This window comes from Podarcis liolepis (genome assembly GCF_965112155.1).
Source record: "Podarcis liolepis genome assembly, chromosome: 2".
Classification (NCBI taxonomy): domain Eukaryota; kingdom Metazoa; phylum Chordata; class Lepidosauria; order Squamata; family Lacertidae; genus Podarcis; species Podarcis liolepis.
This window is the reverse complement of record NC_139555.1, coordinates 122,285,906-122,305,818: the sequence shown is the minus strand read 5'-3', so window position 1 is coordinate 122,305,818 and position 19,913 is coordinate 122,285,906. Positions and strand designations below refer to the sequence as shown.

The window sequence follows — 19,913 nt, the reverse complement described above, 5'->3', positions numbered from 1 at the left end:
GTGCCTCATGGGGGGCTCCCCTGCGCCCACAGGAACCTCGGGAAAGAGCAGAGATCACAGCAGGAAGAGAACTCCGATGAATTTTATGTTCCCTGTCTAAATATTAGAGAGTATAAGTATTAACATTGCATTGTCCCTTCCTAATCACAAGATAGAAATTGCCTGAAAAAAAATAATACCCATCTCTCTCACTGTCAATGAAAACTAATAAATGAATAGAAAGAAAATCTACCCATGTGATGCTGAAACAAAACCTCACACATACACTATGTAGAAAAATGAAATTTTACTATCCCCTTCTCTTCTTCCTTCCTTCTTTCTCTCTCTCCCTACCTGTCTTCTCCCCCAACCTTATACGATATACAACATTAAAACCTTACATCAAATATAACTGATCTATAGAAAGGACTTTATGATATGAAAATAGAGACAATGTATGGTCTTTTGTAACCCAAGAAAATCTTTAATAAAAACAATAAATAAATAAATAAATAAATAAATAAATAAATAAATAAATAAATAAATAAATAACTTAATAACTTAATAAATAAATAAAATATTCCATGAGGGGAGGGTCAATAATAATAATATAATGAATGTATCTAGTAGTACCACTATCACAATGAATACTGTATAAAAGAGAGAAAAAAGAAATTGCCATCAATAAATAGCACACAAAAAAACAACAACCGACGACAAACAAGTTGTGGCAGCCAACCTTTTTAAAATTTATGTATTTATTTGTACACTGCTTGATTTAAAAAACAAACTTTTATGTGGTTGCAACATGATGCAACTGCAACAAGAACAAAATTGATTCCCAACCAACTGGTTCATGGGCTCTCAGGTGAGCAAAAGGAAATGTTGGCATGATGGGATGCAGGTAAATGGGGAAGCAGGCTGCACGATGGTGGTCGGAAGGTCGGAAGCCGCCTTACGCTGAGCCAGATTCGTGGTTCACCTAGTTCATCCAGCTTCTCACTGACAGGCAATGGCTCTCCCAGATACCTTACTGGGTTCCCCTCCCAGACCTGAAGCGAAGCACCAGAAGCATTGTGAAAGAAGCTGCTCTGCCATAGAAAAAAATAGGTGGACCTTCCCCGCTCCCCACACTCGCATAGTTGCTAGGAAGGAGAACAATAGACAGAGTTGTGCCGGAAGCCAAATACATAGTTACATGCTTGCTCTGTACTGGATTCATACCTGTGACCAATACAGTGAACGCTCGGGTTGCGAACGTGATTGTGCCTTGCACATGCGCATAAGCGCCAAATCACAATCCGCACGTGTGCAGACACGCCGCTGCAGGTTGCGAACGTGCACCCCACACGGATCACGTACGCAACCCAAGCGTCCACGGTACAATATTTGAAATAAAAAACAAAACCATACAATAAATATTGACTCTCCTTCCATGGTGCATTTTATTACATTCTTTTTCAACTCCATATTCTGATTTCTACCTATATCTTATTTTCCACCATCTTTATATCTCAATATTTTTTTAAACTGCCAAATTTATTCTATTACTGTTAACTTTTTAATATGTTTACAGTATGTCAGATAATCTATAAGCTTTTTCAATCTTTCTCAAATAGTTTTTTTATCCAGATCTCTTATTCTATTTATCAGTCTTGCCATTTCTATTTATTCTATTAACATCATCTGCCATTCTTCCCTTGGCGTTGTATCTTTTCTCCACTTCTGAGCATTAGGTCTAATTTGATCCAAGTGGTTTGGAATCAGGATCTTATGGACCACCTCGTGGTCTAGTAGTGGAAAACTTTCCCAACTAATCCTGATCTCAACTAATCCCAACTAATCTCCTCCCACTCTACCCTACATAGAATTTGTATAATCGGAAGGGACCCTGACCACCTTGTTTGTTACCCAGGTGAGGAACCTTTTGAATAAATCACAGAACCAAGGGAACTTCTTGGATTTAGGGACCAAACATTTATTATAGCTATTGTAATAGGACAGAGCTCACTCAACTCAACATGCCAGTTGAGAAGGTCTGCCTCCAGGCACTTCAGAAGAAAAGCTCATATAGTAGTTCAAACATAGCAAATAATCATTAAAAAATCTTCACATATATCAGGAAAGGTTACAGGTCATGAGCAGTAAAGCACACATGGCTCCATCCTGGTATCTTCACCCCCACATCACCTTGGGGTGGTCCTCGTGTGCCCAGGCCATTGGACCATTTTATGTCTTGGGTGTCTGGCATTATCCTGGCAACCTAGCCTTCAGTGAGGGAAGAGCATGATAAAATCCTCTTCCTGGGTCTCAGATAGCTTCAGGGATAGCTGAGTTACACTCTGGTGCTAAAACATCCTGGCATTTGTACCACTTTCAGAGGTAGATCAGGAGAGAGGAGAGAGCAGAAGAGGAGGGGGGAGACTCACAAGTGCAGAACACACAAAAATCAAGCCTAATGCATTCTAAAATGTTCCAAAAAGCCACTCCCGACATAAGGGGGGTTGCGGGCTCACGCCCACCAACATCCGCGCGGGGCTGGCTGCAGCCCCGCGCGACCTGGGGAATCCTCGGGCCACGTCAGCCCCAGGGCCAGCCAATTGGATGGCCGCAGGGGTGGGGCTTGGGTCACTTAAGGTCGGCGCGGCCCGAGACCGTCCCTTTCCTTCGTCGCTCCAGCTGCGGTTTCCCACCCACCCTCTAGGTTTTCCTCAGACTTTGCTATGGACCTCGGTTGGTAGCCGCAAGGGGCCTGGTAGGAATTTTTCCACTTGGCTAATTGCCATTGATTTAAAGCCATTTGGTTTTTTCGCCTACCTCGTAGCAAAATGCCACAACGCCTTTGGTTGGGGCGGTTAGGCATTGGTAGGGGTATGATTATGCAGATGAGTCGGGGGGGAGCGCCATCACCTCCCCCAAATATTTAAGGGTAGTCCGATAAAGGATTCTGGGGGGCGTTGCCTTGTCCGAAACCTATGGAGGCTAGGGCCTAAAGCGCACCCCCGAGCGGTGACCCCTCGGGGAATGCCTAGCGATGTGCATCTCAGGGGCTCCCCCTGCTGGTGTTAACCCTTTCCGGTTCTCATTCCGGATAGTCTGGTAGGACCAATGCCTAAAGCCAATATCGCTCTTACCTGTAACCAATAAAGCTGTGGCCATTTTTTGCCCATTAACCTAAATTCTGGTGTCCCGTGTCTTTATTTATTCCAACTGATGGGGGGCGGGAATCGCCACGCAATACATTCTAAAAGGTTAAATACATTCAAAGTGAAACATGATTAAAATAAGTTTTTAATGGGATCTCTAATTCTTATATCTTCAGGGATATAGAGGGAGAGGAAGTGAAGGAAAGCAGGAACTGCCCAGAGGGGAAGGAGATAACGCCCAGCTAAGGCAGAAAGGGAGGCAGCTGCTGGTTGCCCAGAATGAGACGGGCTGTGCTGCTGAGCCTTCCATCACAAGAGAAGACTGTTGGATCAGTCCAGTGTCCCATCTAGTCCAGCATCCTGTTCTCACAGTGGCCAGTTACATAGCCTCCAACATTCCTCAGATGAAGCCCATTGGGTAACCTTGAGCGCTCACTGCCTCTCAGTGTAACAGGGTTGCCTTGAAAATACACTGGGGAGGAGAAGAACCATGTATGATTGAACCTGGGACCTTATCCATGAAAAAAAAATGCTCTACCACTGATTCTCTAAAAAGGGGTTTCTTTAGCAAGTTTTGTCAAGTGTTAGGCTGTGGGACACAGTGGCGATTTCTCACAAACATGTTTTTCCTCAAGTTCTGCACCTGTTCCTTGATCAACCCAGGAGGTTGCAGGAGGAGATGTTTAATTATGTAATTACAGTCTTGCAAAATCTTCAGGGATTTCTCCTTAAAGATTGCCTTTGCAACTGATAACGTAAAGTCAGAACCAAGGCCAAAACAAAAAAAAGGAACTTCTCAAGAACTCATCAGATGTGCTCTGCTTCAAGGCCAAAGGCCAATGTGGCCCAGCATTTCCATGCACTCTGGCACTTGTCATGGTGTCCTGTTGCATCAGAAGCAGTTTAGCCATGCTGGCCACATAACCCAGAAAACTGTGAATAAACACCGGCTCCCTCAGTCTGAAAGCTGAGATGAGCACAGCACCCCAGGTCAAATTTGACTGGACTTAACTGTTCAGGGGTCCTTTCCCTTAACCTTGACCTGCAGTTTCCGAACCATCCTCAAAGGCGCCCAACTCATTGCAGTAGTCCAACCAAGAACAGAAGTTGGGCTATTGCAGTTGTGCTTTGGGGTCCTGCAAGGTTCTGTATCATTTGGTTGGATGAGTTATCTGTTCTTGCACGAGGTGGTGGGAAGGTTGTGTCTCCCTTTTTGTCTGGTTTTTTATTTTATTGTACTTATTTTGCCTTTGTGGGTGAACATTGCCCGTTTTTCCTCCATGAAATTGCTATTTTGTGGTGCCCACAACAGTGTCTTACTTTTCCAAATGTGCACATAACCAAGCCCAAAAATGTTGGTGGACCCCAAGCGCCAGGAAAGACTATTTGTTTTCTCTTCACTTCACTATGAAACATTCACATCCCACTTCTCTCTCAGCGGAAAACTGTTCAAAAGATGTTCAAGGCGAGCTAGATAAATCTTGATTTTGACTCACATGAAGGTATAGCAGAGCTAAGGTAGAGAACTCTAGAAAGGGCGGGGAATTACTGAGGCTCACCAGTCACAAAATGGCACTTCAGGGGTGAAGCCAGTGACAAAGAAGAATTCCTAAAATGCCAACCAATAGTACAGTAATAATAATAAGAAATCCTACTCCATCCCACTAAAAGTTCAGCACCATAGTCAAGGCCAGCTTAACTACCAAAGGCATGTATAGATGGAAGTGTCTTAGCCGGCCACCTAAAATGGAGAATGATGACACCAAGCACATTTGGGGTGGGGAGTATTCCACAGTTTAGCTCCAGAAACAGTCACCCTTCCTGACTTTCATGTAGGGGCCAAATCACAGGGCTGAAACTTAATGAGGTCACAAAATGGCAGGTCCGCCGGAAGAGCCAGGGAGAAAACTGTGGCAGATGAAGGCAGAGTTTGGCATAGTCAAGCAGCAATTAATGACTCAGGGACTAGTTTTGTGACTCAGCCTCCCCAAGTTAAGCAGAATCTCTGCATTCAAAAGCACTATGTGGAAAAGGCTCTTTATTTCATATCACCCGGCATGCCTCACATTTTACTTGTCTACTCTTGTTTCGTCTTCCCATTTCTTTTCACAGTTTGTATCATATTCCTCCGAAAACTGTCATCTTTTTTCCCTGCTCATTTGATATTCACTTTTTCTTCCTTTCCCCCTCTCTTATTCCTTTACTCTTTTTCCCCAGGTTGTTGTAATTCTAGATATTAACCCTTTATCACTCATTCTAATTTCCCACAACACATCCTCTTGCCTTTTCCCTCAGAGCAGAGAGATCTCCCTTCCTTCTTTAAACCCTTGCCCTCTTTCAGCCTCTCTGTCTCCTGGACACCTTTATGCCCCTTTAAACTGCCAGTGATGCCCTTGGTCCAACCAAAGAGCTATGTGTGGCCCAGGGGCAGGACGGATGAATTAGGAGGCACTGGGTGGGCTGTGGCACTGAGGCCCACTGCTGGACCATGGGCCAGTCTTTCAGAAGTGCTAGGAAAGGTCATGCCAACCTCCCGTGCCCCTCTCTGACCCATGTCACAAGTAGAACCACAAGGCAGTGGGAAGTTCTTCAGATATCTAAAGGGTCGTCACATGGAAGATGAAGCAAGGTTGTTTTCTTCTGCTCTGGAGGGTTGGACCTGAAACAGTGGATCAGGTGACAAGAAAAGAGATTCAGACTAAACTTTAGGAAGAACTTTCTGACAGCTGCTCAACAATGTAAATCTCCTTCAGGGTCCCTTCTCATTCTGCAATTCTATAGCTCTATGATTCGATGGAACATGTATTCCTTCAGGCCTACACCTGACGCCATAAAGGGAGTTCAACATGGTGCGAGGGCAAATGTAATTATTAAAAATAATGGTGATTTCTTTGTCATCATCTTGCCAAAGCTCAAGAGGAATAAAATCATAATTGCGTCCAACATTGAACAACAACATGATGCAACTTCATCAAACTCAGCCAGAAGAGACTGGTACATAAATACTTCTGTATTGTGCCACTGAGGGTGGGGTGGGGTTATGCTGCCCACATGGGGCTGAATTGAATCCTCTTTGGCTCTCAAGCCATGTACGCCAGGCATGTTCTCTGTGATTAAGTCACTGCAGCCTGGGTCTTCCAAGCAGATTTTGACTGCTGGTAATTTGCTACCTCTGTTGCTGATAGCACTCAAGAAGGAGATTGGAGTAAATGGCAGGTGCATCATAACTCACCTTCTGCTGTTGCTATTGCTACTACCTGAAGCAACACCAGAGATGCTGGGCTCAAAATGCCCATTGACTTTGATAAGGGATCCCAATGCACCCTTGAATTGGTACAGGCGAGGAGACTACCATATTAGTGGGGTCATATCCGCTACACCTGTTGGGTTCAATCCAAGCGTCTTCAATGAGCCTCCCTTAACCAGAGTTAATGGGTAAGTCCTTATGTGCCTACTGTTGTAAAAGCTTTATGCAGGCTGAATCTGACTTCATGGACACCAAATGTTGTTGTCTGCTAGGCACGTATCCTCATTTCTGGTACCTTTGCTTGGTCAATTATGTCTTCTATTTTCGACCCTTTGGAGGGAAATGGTAGGATTCGTTCTGAATGTCAGAAAGTGATCTACTGCAAACTGTGTGCTTTCACCCACACTAGTGAGACCTTTGCTTTAGAATAGCCCGTTCTTCTAAGATTTGGACAGGAAGGGGTTGATGGATCTCAGGTGTACAGATGCTGCAGAAGCATCTCATGGTCCGTCCCCGTCCCCCCCATCACAGGTAAGGAGGACACAATCTGGTCTTTGTATGGAAAAAATGTCAAGATGACACACACTTTTTTCCAGGTTTGGAATGCGGGCCTTCTGGCATATCCTGTCCTTCTTGTTTGCCGTTCAGGAGGTCAATGAGAACCACATGCTTTTCCGCAACCTCACCCTGGGCTATGACATTTATGACAACTATTATGATGCCAGAATGACTTCTGGTGCCATGGTGGACCTGCTCTGCCCTGGGCAGGCAAACATCCCAAACTATTACTGTGGACCATGGAATAAAGCATTGGCCGTTATTGAGGGGGCTGACTCTGACACATCCAAATATATTTCCACCATGTCAAGCATCTACAAAACCCCACAGGTATGAATATCAGGAGGGAAGGAAAAATCCCAGAATGTTATTGCAATTTCTTTGGATAGATGTGAAAATGTCATTTATGATTCTAAGGCAGAAGGAGAATTTTCCCTCAACTCCATCTTTACAATCCACACTTCCTCCCATCCCATGGCTAGAAAGCAGGGGTCTGAGTGGCTTTCCATTTCCCATGTGCTTTGTAGGCATGGGTCCAAGCCATTTCTCCATCACCCTAATCCTTTCCCACAGAATACCCACTCTAAATTCAAAAAGCAATGTGGTGTAAACCACTTCTGGCACAACGGAACACAATTTCCACGCACCTTCCCACTGCAGCAGTACCTATTTTTCTACTTGCACTGGTATGCTTTTGAACTGTTAGGTTGGCGGAAGCTGTGACAGAGCAACGGGAGCTCACTCCATCATGGGGATTCAAACCGTTGACCTTCAGATCAGAAATCCCAAGAGGGTTAGTGGTTTAGACCACGATGAAATACAGGGAATGCTGTATAAAAATGCAGAAACAACTAGAGGGGAAAAACTGGGAGGAGAACCCAAATGAATTCTAATATTATAATAATAATTCTAATATTTAAAAATGGAACACAGAAATAAGTCAGTAAATAGTTATGATTTTGCACTGTGCCATCATAAACACAAAATGAAATGTGGGGTTGTAGTCAAACTATATTTATTCTCCAAAGATTGTACATTTATTTGGGATAAATCTGCACACATTTCTCACTTAAGAAAAGTGAGCTGATGGTATCAGGAGAAGGATTGCATCTTCAAGATACGAGTTTATGCCACGAAGCATATCTTTTATCCTGTACAAGCAACGGGCAGGTTTCTTCTACTACAAATACCTCAGCAATCAATTTAGACATCTGTAGGGTTTATAGCAACTAAGTTTAGAGCTTAATTTTATATAGAAGAACTGATGGCTATTATAGGTCTAATGTGAGCTAAAAATGTTCATTGTAATTTTGTGTGAGCTCTTTTCTTTTTAACAAAATCTGTTCTTTTTTCTTAAATGTGACACTTTAATGAAGAAATAAGGATGAGATCATATACAATTAAATAAAACTGCTACAAGATACATGTTGTAAAAGCAGTAAAAAAAAATGCAATCAGGGCATAACATAAAGCAAACACAACCCATTGCAAAGACTCTGCCACCGTTTTTTGAAAGCAAACAGGGGTGTTGGGGTGTTCTTAAGCTCCCTGGAGTAAAGCTTCTTAGCTCCCATGAAATTGTGTCTTTTCTCTGTTTTCCATGTCAGAGAAAAGTTATCATTCAGGCAAGTACAAAGTACTGGATTTGGGATTTTATTGGGAGTGACAACACTAATCTCTTCTCTTCTTTACTAGGTCAGTTATGGTTTTGTTTCTGACGCTCTTAGTGACAAAACTCAGTTCCCTTTTATCTACCGAATGGTTCCCAAAGAAGAGCATCAGTATCTGGGGATAGTCCAACTGCTCCTGCACTTCAACTGGACTTGGATTGGCCTCGTTGCTCCAGACACCAACAATGGAGAGAGGTTCATGAGGACCTTGAAGCCCCTGCTAACCAGGAACACAATTTGTGCTGCCTTCTCACTTAGCATCCCAATACAGAGGTCAAGAATAGCAGTGCCTCTCAATACATTATTCAGGTGGAACGAAGTCAATGTATTAGTCTACTATGGGGAGAATCGTTACTTCTTTACTATAATACGTATTTTGCAAAATGTGGTTGAAAATTATATAAGACCCATTGTGGGGAAAGTCTGGATCACAACAGCTTTGTGGGATCTCACCTTGAATTTGTCTTATGATCTGCTTTCTCCTCTGCACATCCATGGGCTTTTCTCTTTCTTAACTCGTATTAAAAGAAAGCCAAACTATGATAATTATGAAACATTTCACATTCCTATGCGGAAGTTTGGACAGAAATCATTTAAGTGTTCATATTCAAAGCACATGTTCTCTGTAAAAGGAAGGGAAAGGTGCAGGGAAGACGACACTCTGGAGTCCCTGCGTGATGAAGTGGTTGAGAAAATCCTGTCTCTGGATAGTTACAGTATTTACAATCTTGTCCTTGCTCTGGCAGGTGCCTTAAGGGCTGCACTTTCCTCCAAATCCAATCAGATGGTGGCGAAGGGTAAAAAGAGGCTGAAATATCAAAGGATACAGTCTTGGCAGGTATTCCTGTTTTCCTCACAGGCTGAACAGGCATCGGTGCTGTGAATTCCATTCAGGCTTGATTTTACTTTGCCTCCATTTACTGTGGTACCTCTGGTTGATAACTTAATTCGTTCTGGAGGTCCATTCTTAACCTGAAACTGCTCTTAACCTGACGTACCACTTTAGCTAATGGGGCCTCCCACTGCTGCCGCGCTACCACCGGGCGATTTCTGTTCTCATCCTGAAGAAAAGTTCTTAACCCGAGGTACTATTTCTGGGTTTGCGGAGTCTGTAACCTGAAGTGTCTGTAACCTGAAGTGTCTGTAACCCGAGGTACCGCTGTACTGTACTGTTACCCACATTTTATTTTGCTGCTGAGAAGACAATCTGCCTCCACTTCACCACCTGATTCCTTAGCAAGGCTTCATGCTATTACTAGCCAAGGAAACTAATCCTTGCAGAATTCTTCCAGGGGTGTGGAATAAAGCTTATGTATCTCACGGCTTTAGTCTGTCCAAAAAGGCTGAAGCAGAAACAATGGGCTAAAGATCCCATTGTCAGTCTGTACAAAGATCTTCAGCAATTAGGCTATGTTATCTAGATGGTTTTCTTCTTTTCTAAATGTGCATGCTTTCTTTCCTGTTCTAGCTTCACCCTTTTCTGGGAAGTTCCCAGTTTTACAATACTTCCATGGAAGGAGTGTATTTGAATGAGAATGGGCAGTTGACAGTCGAATCTGACGTTGTGAACTGGGTGCCATTTCCCAACGAGTCCTTTGGTGCCATGAAATTTGGGAGCATAAGCAGTCAGGGATCCTCAGGCCCAAAATTCACCATTGACCAAGAGGCTCTTGTGTGGTCCAGACTGTTCAACCAGGTTTGGTTGCATTCCATTCCCTTTTAGAGATATGTTGAGCTCTGATTCTCTGTTGGGGGAAACAACAGTATAACTTATGCCTATCCAAGTAATGAGCTAAAAGTATACGGGGGAGGAGATGAATGGAGGAAAGTCAAAATAAGAAACATGAAAATGGAAAAGCAGGTTAGAATATGACTGGGGCATGGCTTTTGCAGTAGCCAGAAAGCATGCCAGACTTCAGAATTAAGCACAACATGGCTGCTCCAAATACCTTTCTGTTTCAGCTTGTTTCTTTCTCTGGATTTTGATATTTTTAAACAATTTCAATAACTGCAGATTTGATCTCTGACTCCTAAATCCAAGGGCAATACATTCTCCATGTAATTCTCTCTTCTTGATTATCTCTTTCTGCCCCAACTGTGTCCCAAGGAATTTGGCTGTCTGTTTTGTCCCATGGATTAAAAAAAAAAAGCATCTACACAAAAGCCGTGTCTATTCCACATAGACCGAGACTGTACACTGGCCCAGAAGTTACTTGCTAACAGTCTTTCATTGATGCTTTCTTCTCTTTTTGGTCAGACCCTTCCTCAGTCCAGGTGTACCAAAAGCTGTCGCCCTGGATATGCCAAGAAGGTTCAGGAAGGGAAACCTATTTGCTGCCATGCTTGTGCTCCATGTGCAGAAGGGATGATCTCCACTCAGGAAGGTAGGAGACTTCAGAGGAATATGCAGCAAAAAGAACAATAATTCATGTCCTTTGTTGATGAATATTCAACTATAATCTTATGGTTGAATTTAATAAAGGTTCAATGGTGAGTTACACGGTCTTAATAAAGGTTTCCAGGTACGACTGAAACAGCTTTGAGTATATAAGAATTAGACAGTGTTGTTGCTTTTGACCAGTCAGTGTGGCAAAGTAGCTGGGGTGTTTGGTTTGTACTGGGAAGACCAGAGTTCCAGTCCATGCTCCTCCAAGGAACTTTTTTTTCTGTAAATTACACCAATCTGACAACACCTGGAGCGAGGGGTGAGATCAGGTGTAGCTGCAATTAAGAACTTGGAGCTTCGAGATCACTCCAAGCTCTTCCTTGGGAGGTGAATAAGAGGTTATCAGCACGAGGGACCTACATGGAAAGGACCAACTCTCTGTGTTGATTAGCAGAAATAGTAAGTCCCATCACTGTTTCCATTTGTAGGGGCTGGCTGGATTCAAAATTGATGTGCTTTTTTTGCTAGTCTGCAGGAAAATGTTCATGCAGATGCTCTTCTTTTTCCAGATGCAGACCACTGCACCAAATGTCCAGAACATCAACATCCAGACAAAGACAGAGATCAATGCATCCCCAAAATTATCACCTTCCTGTCCTATGATGAATATCTGGGGACCCTCTTGGCTTCCACTGCCCTGTTTTTGGCCTTAATCACAGGCCTTGTTTTAGGAATATTCATTAAATATCTTGACACTCCCATAGTCAAAGCCAACAACAGGGACCTTTCCTACATCCTCCTTGTCTCCCTCCTCCTTTCCTTTTTGTCCTCCTTCCTGTTTATAGGCCGGCCAAGGAAACTGACCTGCCTTCTAAGGCAGACAGCCTTTGGCATCATCTTCTCAGTTGCTGTCTCTTCTTTGTTGGCAAAAACTATTACTGTTGTGCTGGCCTTCCTGGCCACTAAGCCAGGAAACAGGGTGAGGAGATGGCTGGGAAAGAGCCTGGCTAATTCCATTGTCATTTCCTGTTCCAGTATCCAAATTCTCATCTGTGGCATCTGGCTGGGTACCTCTCCTCCATTCTCAGACTCTGACATGCACTCCCAGGCTGGAGAGATCATCCTGCGATGCAATGAAGGATCTGTTGCCATGTTTTACACTGTCCTTGGCTACATGGGCTTCCTGGCAGCCATCTGCTTCACGGTGGCTTTCCTGGCAAGGAAGCTTCCAGGGTCCTTCAATGAAGCCAAGCTGATCACCTTCAGCATGCTGGTCTTCTGCAGTGTTTGGGTGTCCTTTGTGCCCACCTACCTGAGCACCAAGGGGAAGTACATGGTGGCTGTGCAGATCTTCTCTATGCTGGCCTCCAGTGCTGGGCTTCTGGGCTGCATCTTCATGCCCAAGTGCTACATTATCATACTCAGGCCTAGTCTGAATACAAAGGAGCACCTGACTACAAAGGCTTAATATGGCACCTGATTCCTAAAATATGTTTTTGGTTTTTGCAATTGATAGCCAGCATGGCAGCAATAAAGGCCGGACACATGAGTTGGGAATGTAGCTCCTTAGAAGCTATTGTTTTGGAAATCAGAACGCAAAATAATCATTTAAATCATATTCCATCCTTAGTACTGTTCATTTTTTACCTGATTTAGGAATTCTTTTCTGAATACTGTTGCCTAATAAGAAATCCTTATTTTGCCTAATAAGAAATCCTTGAATTGTGATAATTCAATAATAATGAATGCTATTCATTAAGAGAATCTTTTTTAAAGATAGCATTGCAAATAAATTGCTTATGCATTGTTTTTCAAAATGAAAAGAAACATATTCCATTGGTATCTCTTGGTATCCAGAAGTCCTGGTGTGCTGAAGGTGGCGGGCCAAAAAAAAGAGGACTGGAAATGAGCAGGTCATGAAGGGAGGGATGCAATGGGAGCTGCAGGGGACGCGGCAGCTCAGGAGTGTTGCAGATATTAATATTGCACAGTTTGAAGCGACTGGAAGCACAAGAACTGACTCCTTCTGGAAGAAATCTTTGTGCAGACCCATAAAAATATTATTCAAAGTTTTAGTGGCAGAACTCTTCAATAATCAAAGATACTACCAAAATATCCATACAATGTCTTGTGCTGTCCAGCACAGGCTCAGCATCTTAGGAAAATATGGAATAATCCATGCAGACCTAGAAGCAGAAGTCTGTCTCTCCTCCACAGCCCGCTTTCCAGCCACCATTGGCCTCAGGCTGTTTACTCTCCCTTCATTTACATCCTCACTCCATGGAGCTTGGGAGAGAAAGACTAAAGGCAACTCCCTTTGGAAATGGAGGTTTGCAACTCAATTCCTTCATCACATGATCAAAGGTTCACTCTCAGCACAGAGTAGAAAACAACCAACAGTAATTTGTTAACAAATTAAGGAGCTCAGTGCTTTAGGAAATAGCTTTGGAAAAGCCCCAATATTAGCAACGCTTCATTAATACACATTCAGCCACTTCCCATTTTAAAGCTACCTTTTCATTTCAGTGTGAATTAAATCAATTATATTTAGCAAGGAGAAGGGTGGCAAGAACAGGAGACAGTGAGCACCACGCTCCTTGGACCCACATCTTCTGCCCCTCCCAGCTGTCCCCAAGGCAAATGTCTCACTGTGCCTCATGGGGGTCTCCCCTGCGCCCACAGGAACCTCAGGAAAGAGCAGAGCTCACAGCAGGAAGAGAACTCAGATGAATTTTATGTTCCCTTCCTAAATATTAGAGAGTATAAGTATTAACATTGCATTGTCCCTTCCTAATCACAAGATAAAAATTGCCTGAAAAAAATAATACCCATCTCTCTCACTGTCAATGAAAACTAATAAATGAATAGAAAGAAAATCTACCCATGTGATGCTGAAACAAAACCTCACACATACACTATGTAGAAAAATGAAAGTTTACTATCCCCTTCTCTCCTTCCTTCCTTCCTTCTTTCTCTCTCTCCCTACCTCTTTTCTCCCCCAACCTTATACGATATACAACATTAAAACCTTACATCAAATATAACTGATCTATAGAAACAACTTTATGATATGAAAATAGAGACAATGTATGGTCTTTTGTAACCCAAGAAAATCTTTAATAAAAACAATAAATAAATAAATAAATAAATAAATAAATAAATAAATAAATAAATAAAAGTATTCCATGAGAGGAGGGTCAATAATAATATAATGAATGTATCTAGTAGTACCACTATCACAATGAATACAGCTTAAAAGAAAAAAACACGAAATTGCCACCAATAAATAGCACACAAAAAAACAACCGACGACAAACAAGTAGCTTCGGCCAACCTTTTTTAAATTTATGTATTTATTTATAAACTGCTTGATTTAAAAAAACAAACAAACTTTGATTTGGTTGCAACATGATGCAACAACAACAACAATAACAAAATTGATTCCCAACCAACTGGTTCATGGGCTCTCAGGTGGGCAAAAGGAAATGTTGGCATGATGGGATGCAGGTAAATGGGGAAGCAGGCTGCACGATGGTGGGAGGAAGGTGGGAAGCCGCCTCACGCTGAGCCAGATTCGTGGTTCACCTAGTTCATCCAGCTTCTCACTGACAGGCAATGGCTCTCCCAGATACCTTACTGGGTTCCCCTCCCAGACCTGAAGCGAAGCACCAGAAGCATTGTGAAAGAAGCTGCTCTGCCATAGAAAAAAATAGGTGGACCTTCCCCGCTCCCCACACTCACGTAGTTGCTAGGAAGGAGAACAAAAGACAGAGTTGTGCCGGACGCCAAATACATAGTTACATGCTTGCTCTGTACTGGATTCATACTGAAGCACGTGAGCGCAAGCAGGTACTCGCTTGGTGTTAAATAAGGATCAGACAGACTCAGTAATGGAGAATAAGAAGGTAAGGTTTATTGCCAGGCAATAAGGACCTAGTTTGGAATCTCTTCCAAAAGGAACTGGGACCCTGATTGACAGAAATCCAGAGGTCTTTATACCTGAGCAAATCACAGCAAATCATAGATCATGAGACAACCATGAGGGATTCACGATATTGTCAGCGAGAATCAGCCAATTAGCAAGCTCTTGTCACGCTACCAGCTCCTGGTCAAGCGCTGGTCAAGCACAGAGTTCTAGTTCTGCTTTCCGATGTTTGCAGTGACGCTCTGTCTAACCTCTCCCCTAGTTATGACAGGACAGGGAGTTTGGAGATTTTGTGGTTTTGCTCTTCCTGTTCTGTGGATCAATTTAGCCTGTATCTGAGGGGATTTTGTACCAGAATCTCTGATTCACGTCTCCCCATGTCCAGGGTACACAGATGTTTGTAGGGGAAAGGTCGGCTCCTAACTTTGCTGTTCCAAGCAGTTTGCAGTTAGCTAAGGCACAGCTTCCCTTTGATTCAAAATGGATTATAAAATACTGTAAGCCTTGATTATGTGTAAGCATATATGAATATATTGATTACTGATAACTGATTATATGAACAGCATAGGGGTAGCCCTTCTTCCTTGCCTCATTACCTGTGACCAGTACAGTGGACGCTCAGGTTGCAAACATGATCCACGCGGGATGCATGTTCGCAACCCATAGCGTTCGCAACTCGCAGCAGCGCATCTGTGCATGCGCGGGTTGCGATTCGGCGCTTCTGTGCATGCGCAAAGCGCGATTTAGCAAGTCCACCACATATGGAAAAAAGTACCTTCTTTTTCTTTACATTTCCAACAAAGGTTATCACTATTGTGATAAATCTTTGCCAGTTTTACAGGGGTTAAGTACAATCTATAGATAATCTTCATAATATTTTCCTTTAACATCGTACATGCAGTGAACTTAACCCCTTTCCTCCATAGCCTCTCCCAGTCCTCAATAATAATAATAATAATAATAATAATAATAATAATAATAATAATTTATTATTTGTACCCCACCCATCTGGCTGGGTTTCCATCTGGGCGGCTTCCAACAAATCTGGGCGGACCATCTGGGCGGCTTCCAACAAAGATGAAAAATACACTAAAATGTCACATTTATGGGCTAATAGCCGTAAATAAATAAATAAATAAATAAAATGAAATGTCACATATTTAAAACTTCCCTGAACAGGGCTGCCTTCAGATGTCTTCTACATGTCAGGTAGTTGTTTATCGCTTTGACAACTGATGGGAGGGCGTTCCACAGGGCGGGCGCCACTACCGAGAAGGCCCTCTGCCTGGTTCCCTGTAACTTGGCCTCTCGCAGTGAGGGAACCGCCAGAAGGCCCTCGGAGCTGGACCTCAGTGTCCGGGCAGAACGATGGGGGTGGAGACATTATATTATGTCCCACATCTCTTGCCCAGTCAATCATAACCGATTTAACTTGTTCATCCTTTGTATGCCACTCCAACAACAAATTATACATTTTAGACATATTCTTAACTTTAGTGTCTAACAACTCCATTTCCAATTTGGTTTTTTTCTGTTGCAAACCAAAAAAAACAGCTGGCTACAATATCACCAGGTACTGCATATCTTTAACCAAGAAAAAAAAATAGGATTTGAACAGAAAACATCAAAATTACAAAGTGAACTTCTGCAACCAAATAGGAAAATAATATCAAAAATATACAGCTTGCTCCTTGAATGGGAACTGAAAGATGAGGTAATAAAAGAACCAATGATAAAATGGTCACAAGAGCTGGGCCAGACAATTAATTTAGACAGATGGGGAAAATTATGGAAAACCGATATAAATTTTACAGCGTGGTATTTAAGGAAAATATAATGAAGATGTTTTACTGCTGGTACCTCATCACAGTAAAGCTATCAAAGATGTATATTTAAAAAATCAAATTCTGTTGGAGATGCAAAACAGAGGTGGGGACGATGTATTATATGTGGTGGGGATGCAAAGTGCTGAAACAATTCTGGATTATGAAACATGAAGAGCTTAAAAAGATATCTAGGAGTTCAGTTTCTAAAAAAACAGAGGCATTGTTGCTGGGTTTAGTATAAAGTGACAATATACAGCCTTGCCATACTCCTTTCCCAATTTTGAACCAATCAGTTGTTCCATATCCAGTTCTAACTGTAGCTTCTTGTCCCACATAGAGATTTCTCAGGAGACAGATGGGGTGATCAGGCACTCCCATTTCTTTAAGAACTTGTCATAGTTTGCTGTGGTCGACACAGTCAAAGGCTTTTGCATAGTCAATGAAGCAGAAGTAGATGTCTTTCTGGAACTCTCTAGCTTTCTCCATAATCCAGCGCATGTTTGCAATTTGGTCTCTGGTTCCTCTGCCTCTTCTAAATCCAGCTTGCACTTCTGGGAGTTCTCGGTCCACATACTGCTTGAGCCTGCCTTGTAGAATTTTAAGCATAACCTTGCTAGCGTGTGAAATGAGTGCAATTGTGCGGTAGTTGGAGCATTCTTTGGCACTGCCCTTCTTTGGGACTGGGATGTAGACTGATCTTCTCCAATCCTCTGGCCACTGCTGAGTTTTCCAAACTTGCTGGCATATTGAGTGTAGCACCTTAACAGCATCATCTTTTAAAATTTTAAATAGTTCAGCTGGAATATCAGCACTTCCACTGGCCTTGTTATTAGCAGTGCTTTCTAAGGCCCATTTGACTTCACTCTCCAGGATGACTGGCTCAAGGTCAGCAACCACACTACCTGGGGTGTACGAGACATCCATATCTTTCTGGTATAATTCCTCTGTGTATTCTTGCCACCTCTTCTTGATGTCTTCTGCTTCTGTTAGGTCCTTACCACTTTTGTCCTTTATTATGGTAATCTTTGTACGAAATGTTCCTTTCATATCTCCAGTTTTCTTGAACAGATCTCTGGTTTTTCCCATTCTATTGTTTTCCTCTATTTCTTTGCATTGCTCGTTTAAGAAGGCCTTCTTGTCTCTCCTTGCTATTTTTGGGAAATCTGCATTCAATTTCAATTCAGGGGATTCTATGACACCTCAAATAGTCATAGTCCCTGTCAACTCTCCTAAATCTCAGGCTACAGTCTCAGCGAAACTGGAGGTTTTTAACTTCTTCTGGGCAAGAAGTTGCCTCATGTTGCTGTGTCCTCTGATAACTGTTGGACTGAGATGCAAACAATCAGGATGGGGTGGGGGGAGTCCACTGAACTTCCTCCAAGAAGAGGAGGAACAAATCACTGTTGTTTTGGTAATTATAAAGGAAAGCAGGATACCTGCAAATTCAATTTCGCCCATTCTGCATAACTCGGGTTAAGAACTTAATTCGTTCCGGAGGTCCATTCTTAACCTGAAACTGTTCCTAACCTGAGGTACCACTTTAGCTAATGGGGCCTCCCACTGCCGCCGCACCGCCAGAGCACGATTTCTGTCCTCATCCTGAAGCAAAGTTCTTAACCTGAGGTACTGTTTCTCGGCTAGCAGAGTCTGTAACCTGAAGCGTCTGTAACCTGAGGTACCACTGTATTCTAATCCAATTCTATGATTCTATTATTCTAATCCAAGGTTCAAAACAGAAGCAGGGTGGTTTCTCCATCAGATTTATCCAAAACTGTTTCGACTCTGGATTCCCCCATCACGAGCGTTGGCCACTGCTGGCCAGCAACTCCCAACAGCTCCCTGTACTCCAAATGGTCATTGACCTATCCTCAGTCTTAGAAATAAGCCATGTTCATCAGGGGATTTGGGCTGGGTGTTCATCAGTATGCGGATGATACCCAGCTCTACCTCTCTTTCAAATCAGAACCAGTGAAGGCGGTGAAGGTCCTGTGTGAGTGTCTGGAGGCGGTTGGAGGATGGATGGCGGCTAACAGATTGAGGTTGAATCCTGACAAGACAGAAGTACTGTTTTGGGGGGACAGGAGGCGGGCAGGTGTGGAGGATTCCCTGGTCCTGAATGGGGTAACTGTGCCCCTGAAGGACCAGGTGCGCAGCCTGCGAGTCATTTTGGACTCACAGCTGTCCATGGAGGCACAGGTCAAATCTGTATCCAGGGCAGCTGTTTACCAGCTCCATCTGGTACGCAGGCTGAGACCCTATCTGCCTGCGGACTGCCTCGCCAGAGTGGTGCATGCTCTGGTTATCTCCTGCTTGGATTACTGCAATGCGCTCTACGTGGGGCTACCTTTGAAGGTGACCCGGAAACTACAACTAATCCAGAACGTGGCAGCTAGACTGGTGACTGGGAGCGGCCGCAGAGACCACATAACACCGGTCTTGAAAGACCAACATTGGCTCCCAGTACGTTTCCGAGCACAATTCAAAGTGTTGGTGCTGACCTTTAAAGCCCTAAACGGCCTTGGTCCAGTATATCTGAAGGAGCGTCTCCACCCCCATCGTTCAGCCCGGACACTGAGGTCCAGCACCGAGGGCCTTCTGGCAGTTCCCTCACTGCGAGAAGCCAAGTTACAGGGAACCAGGCAGAGGGCCTTCTCGGTAGTGGCGCCCGCCCTGTGGAACACCCTCCCACCAGATGTCAAAGAGAACAACAACTACCAGGCTTTTAGAAGACATCTGAAGGCAACCCTGTTTCGGGAAGCTTTTAATGTTTGATGTATTATAGTATTTTAATATTCTTTTGGAAGCCACCCAGAGTGGCTGGGGAAGCCCAGCCAGATGGGTGGGGTATAAATAAATGATGATGATGATGATGATGATGATGATGTGACAGGTGCATTTTGCAACTGGCGTGGGCCCAAATGAGACCATGTAGAGTTCTCTGGGTGCTGGGTTGGGGACTCTCCACCCTGCTAGCCCCTCCAGCTTTCTGAAGCAGGTAAGCAGACGAGCTTATTGCATTTATATCCCACCTTTTTCTACAAAAAGTACATGGTATAACCCCCGCTTCAGTTAAAGAACCCTGAGAGGCTGGTTAGGAGGCTGTGACTGACTCCGAAGTCAGCCCGTGAGCTTCATGACCCAGTGAGGATTTGAACCCGGATCCAAGACCTTTGGCT

General features: G+C 43.4%; 1 protein-coding gene across 1 annotated transcript; it reads left to right on the top strand.

Moving 5' to 3' along the window:
• Positions 1-6,449: 6,449 nt before the first annotated feature.
• On the top strand, positions 6,450-11,952 carry LOC310699286 (vomeronasal type-2 receptor 26-like; the record flags this gene model as incomplete). The annotated part of the gene is made up of 6 exons (XM_083486933.1): positions 6,450-6,560; positions 9,347-9,438; positions 10,069-10,296; positions 10,858-10,984; positions 11,556-11,685; positions 11,832-11,952. Exons 1-6 carry the CDS (start codon positions 6,557-6,559, stop codon positions 11,950-11,952), a joined length of 702 nt encoding a protein of 233 aa, XP_083343059.1. The 5' UTR covers positions 6,450-6,556.
• Between the last annotated feature and the right edge of the window lie 7,961 nt (positions 11,953-19,913).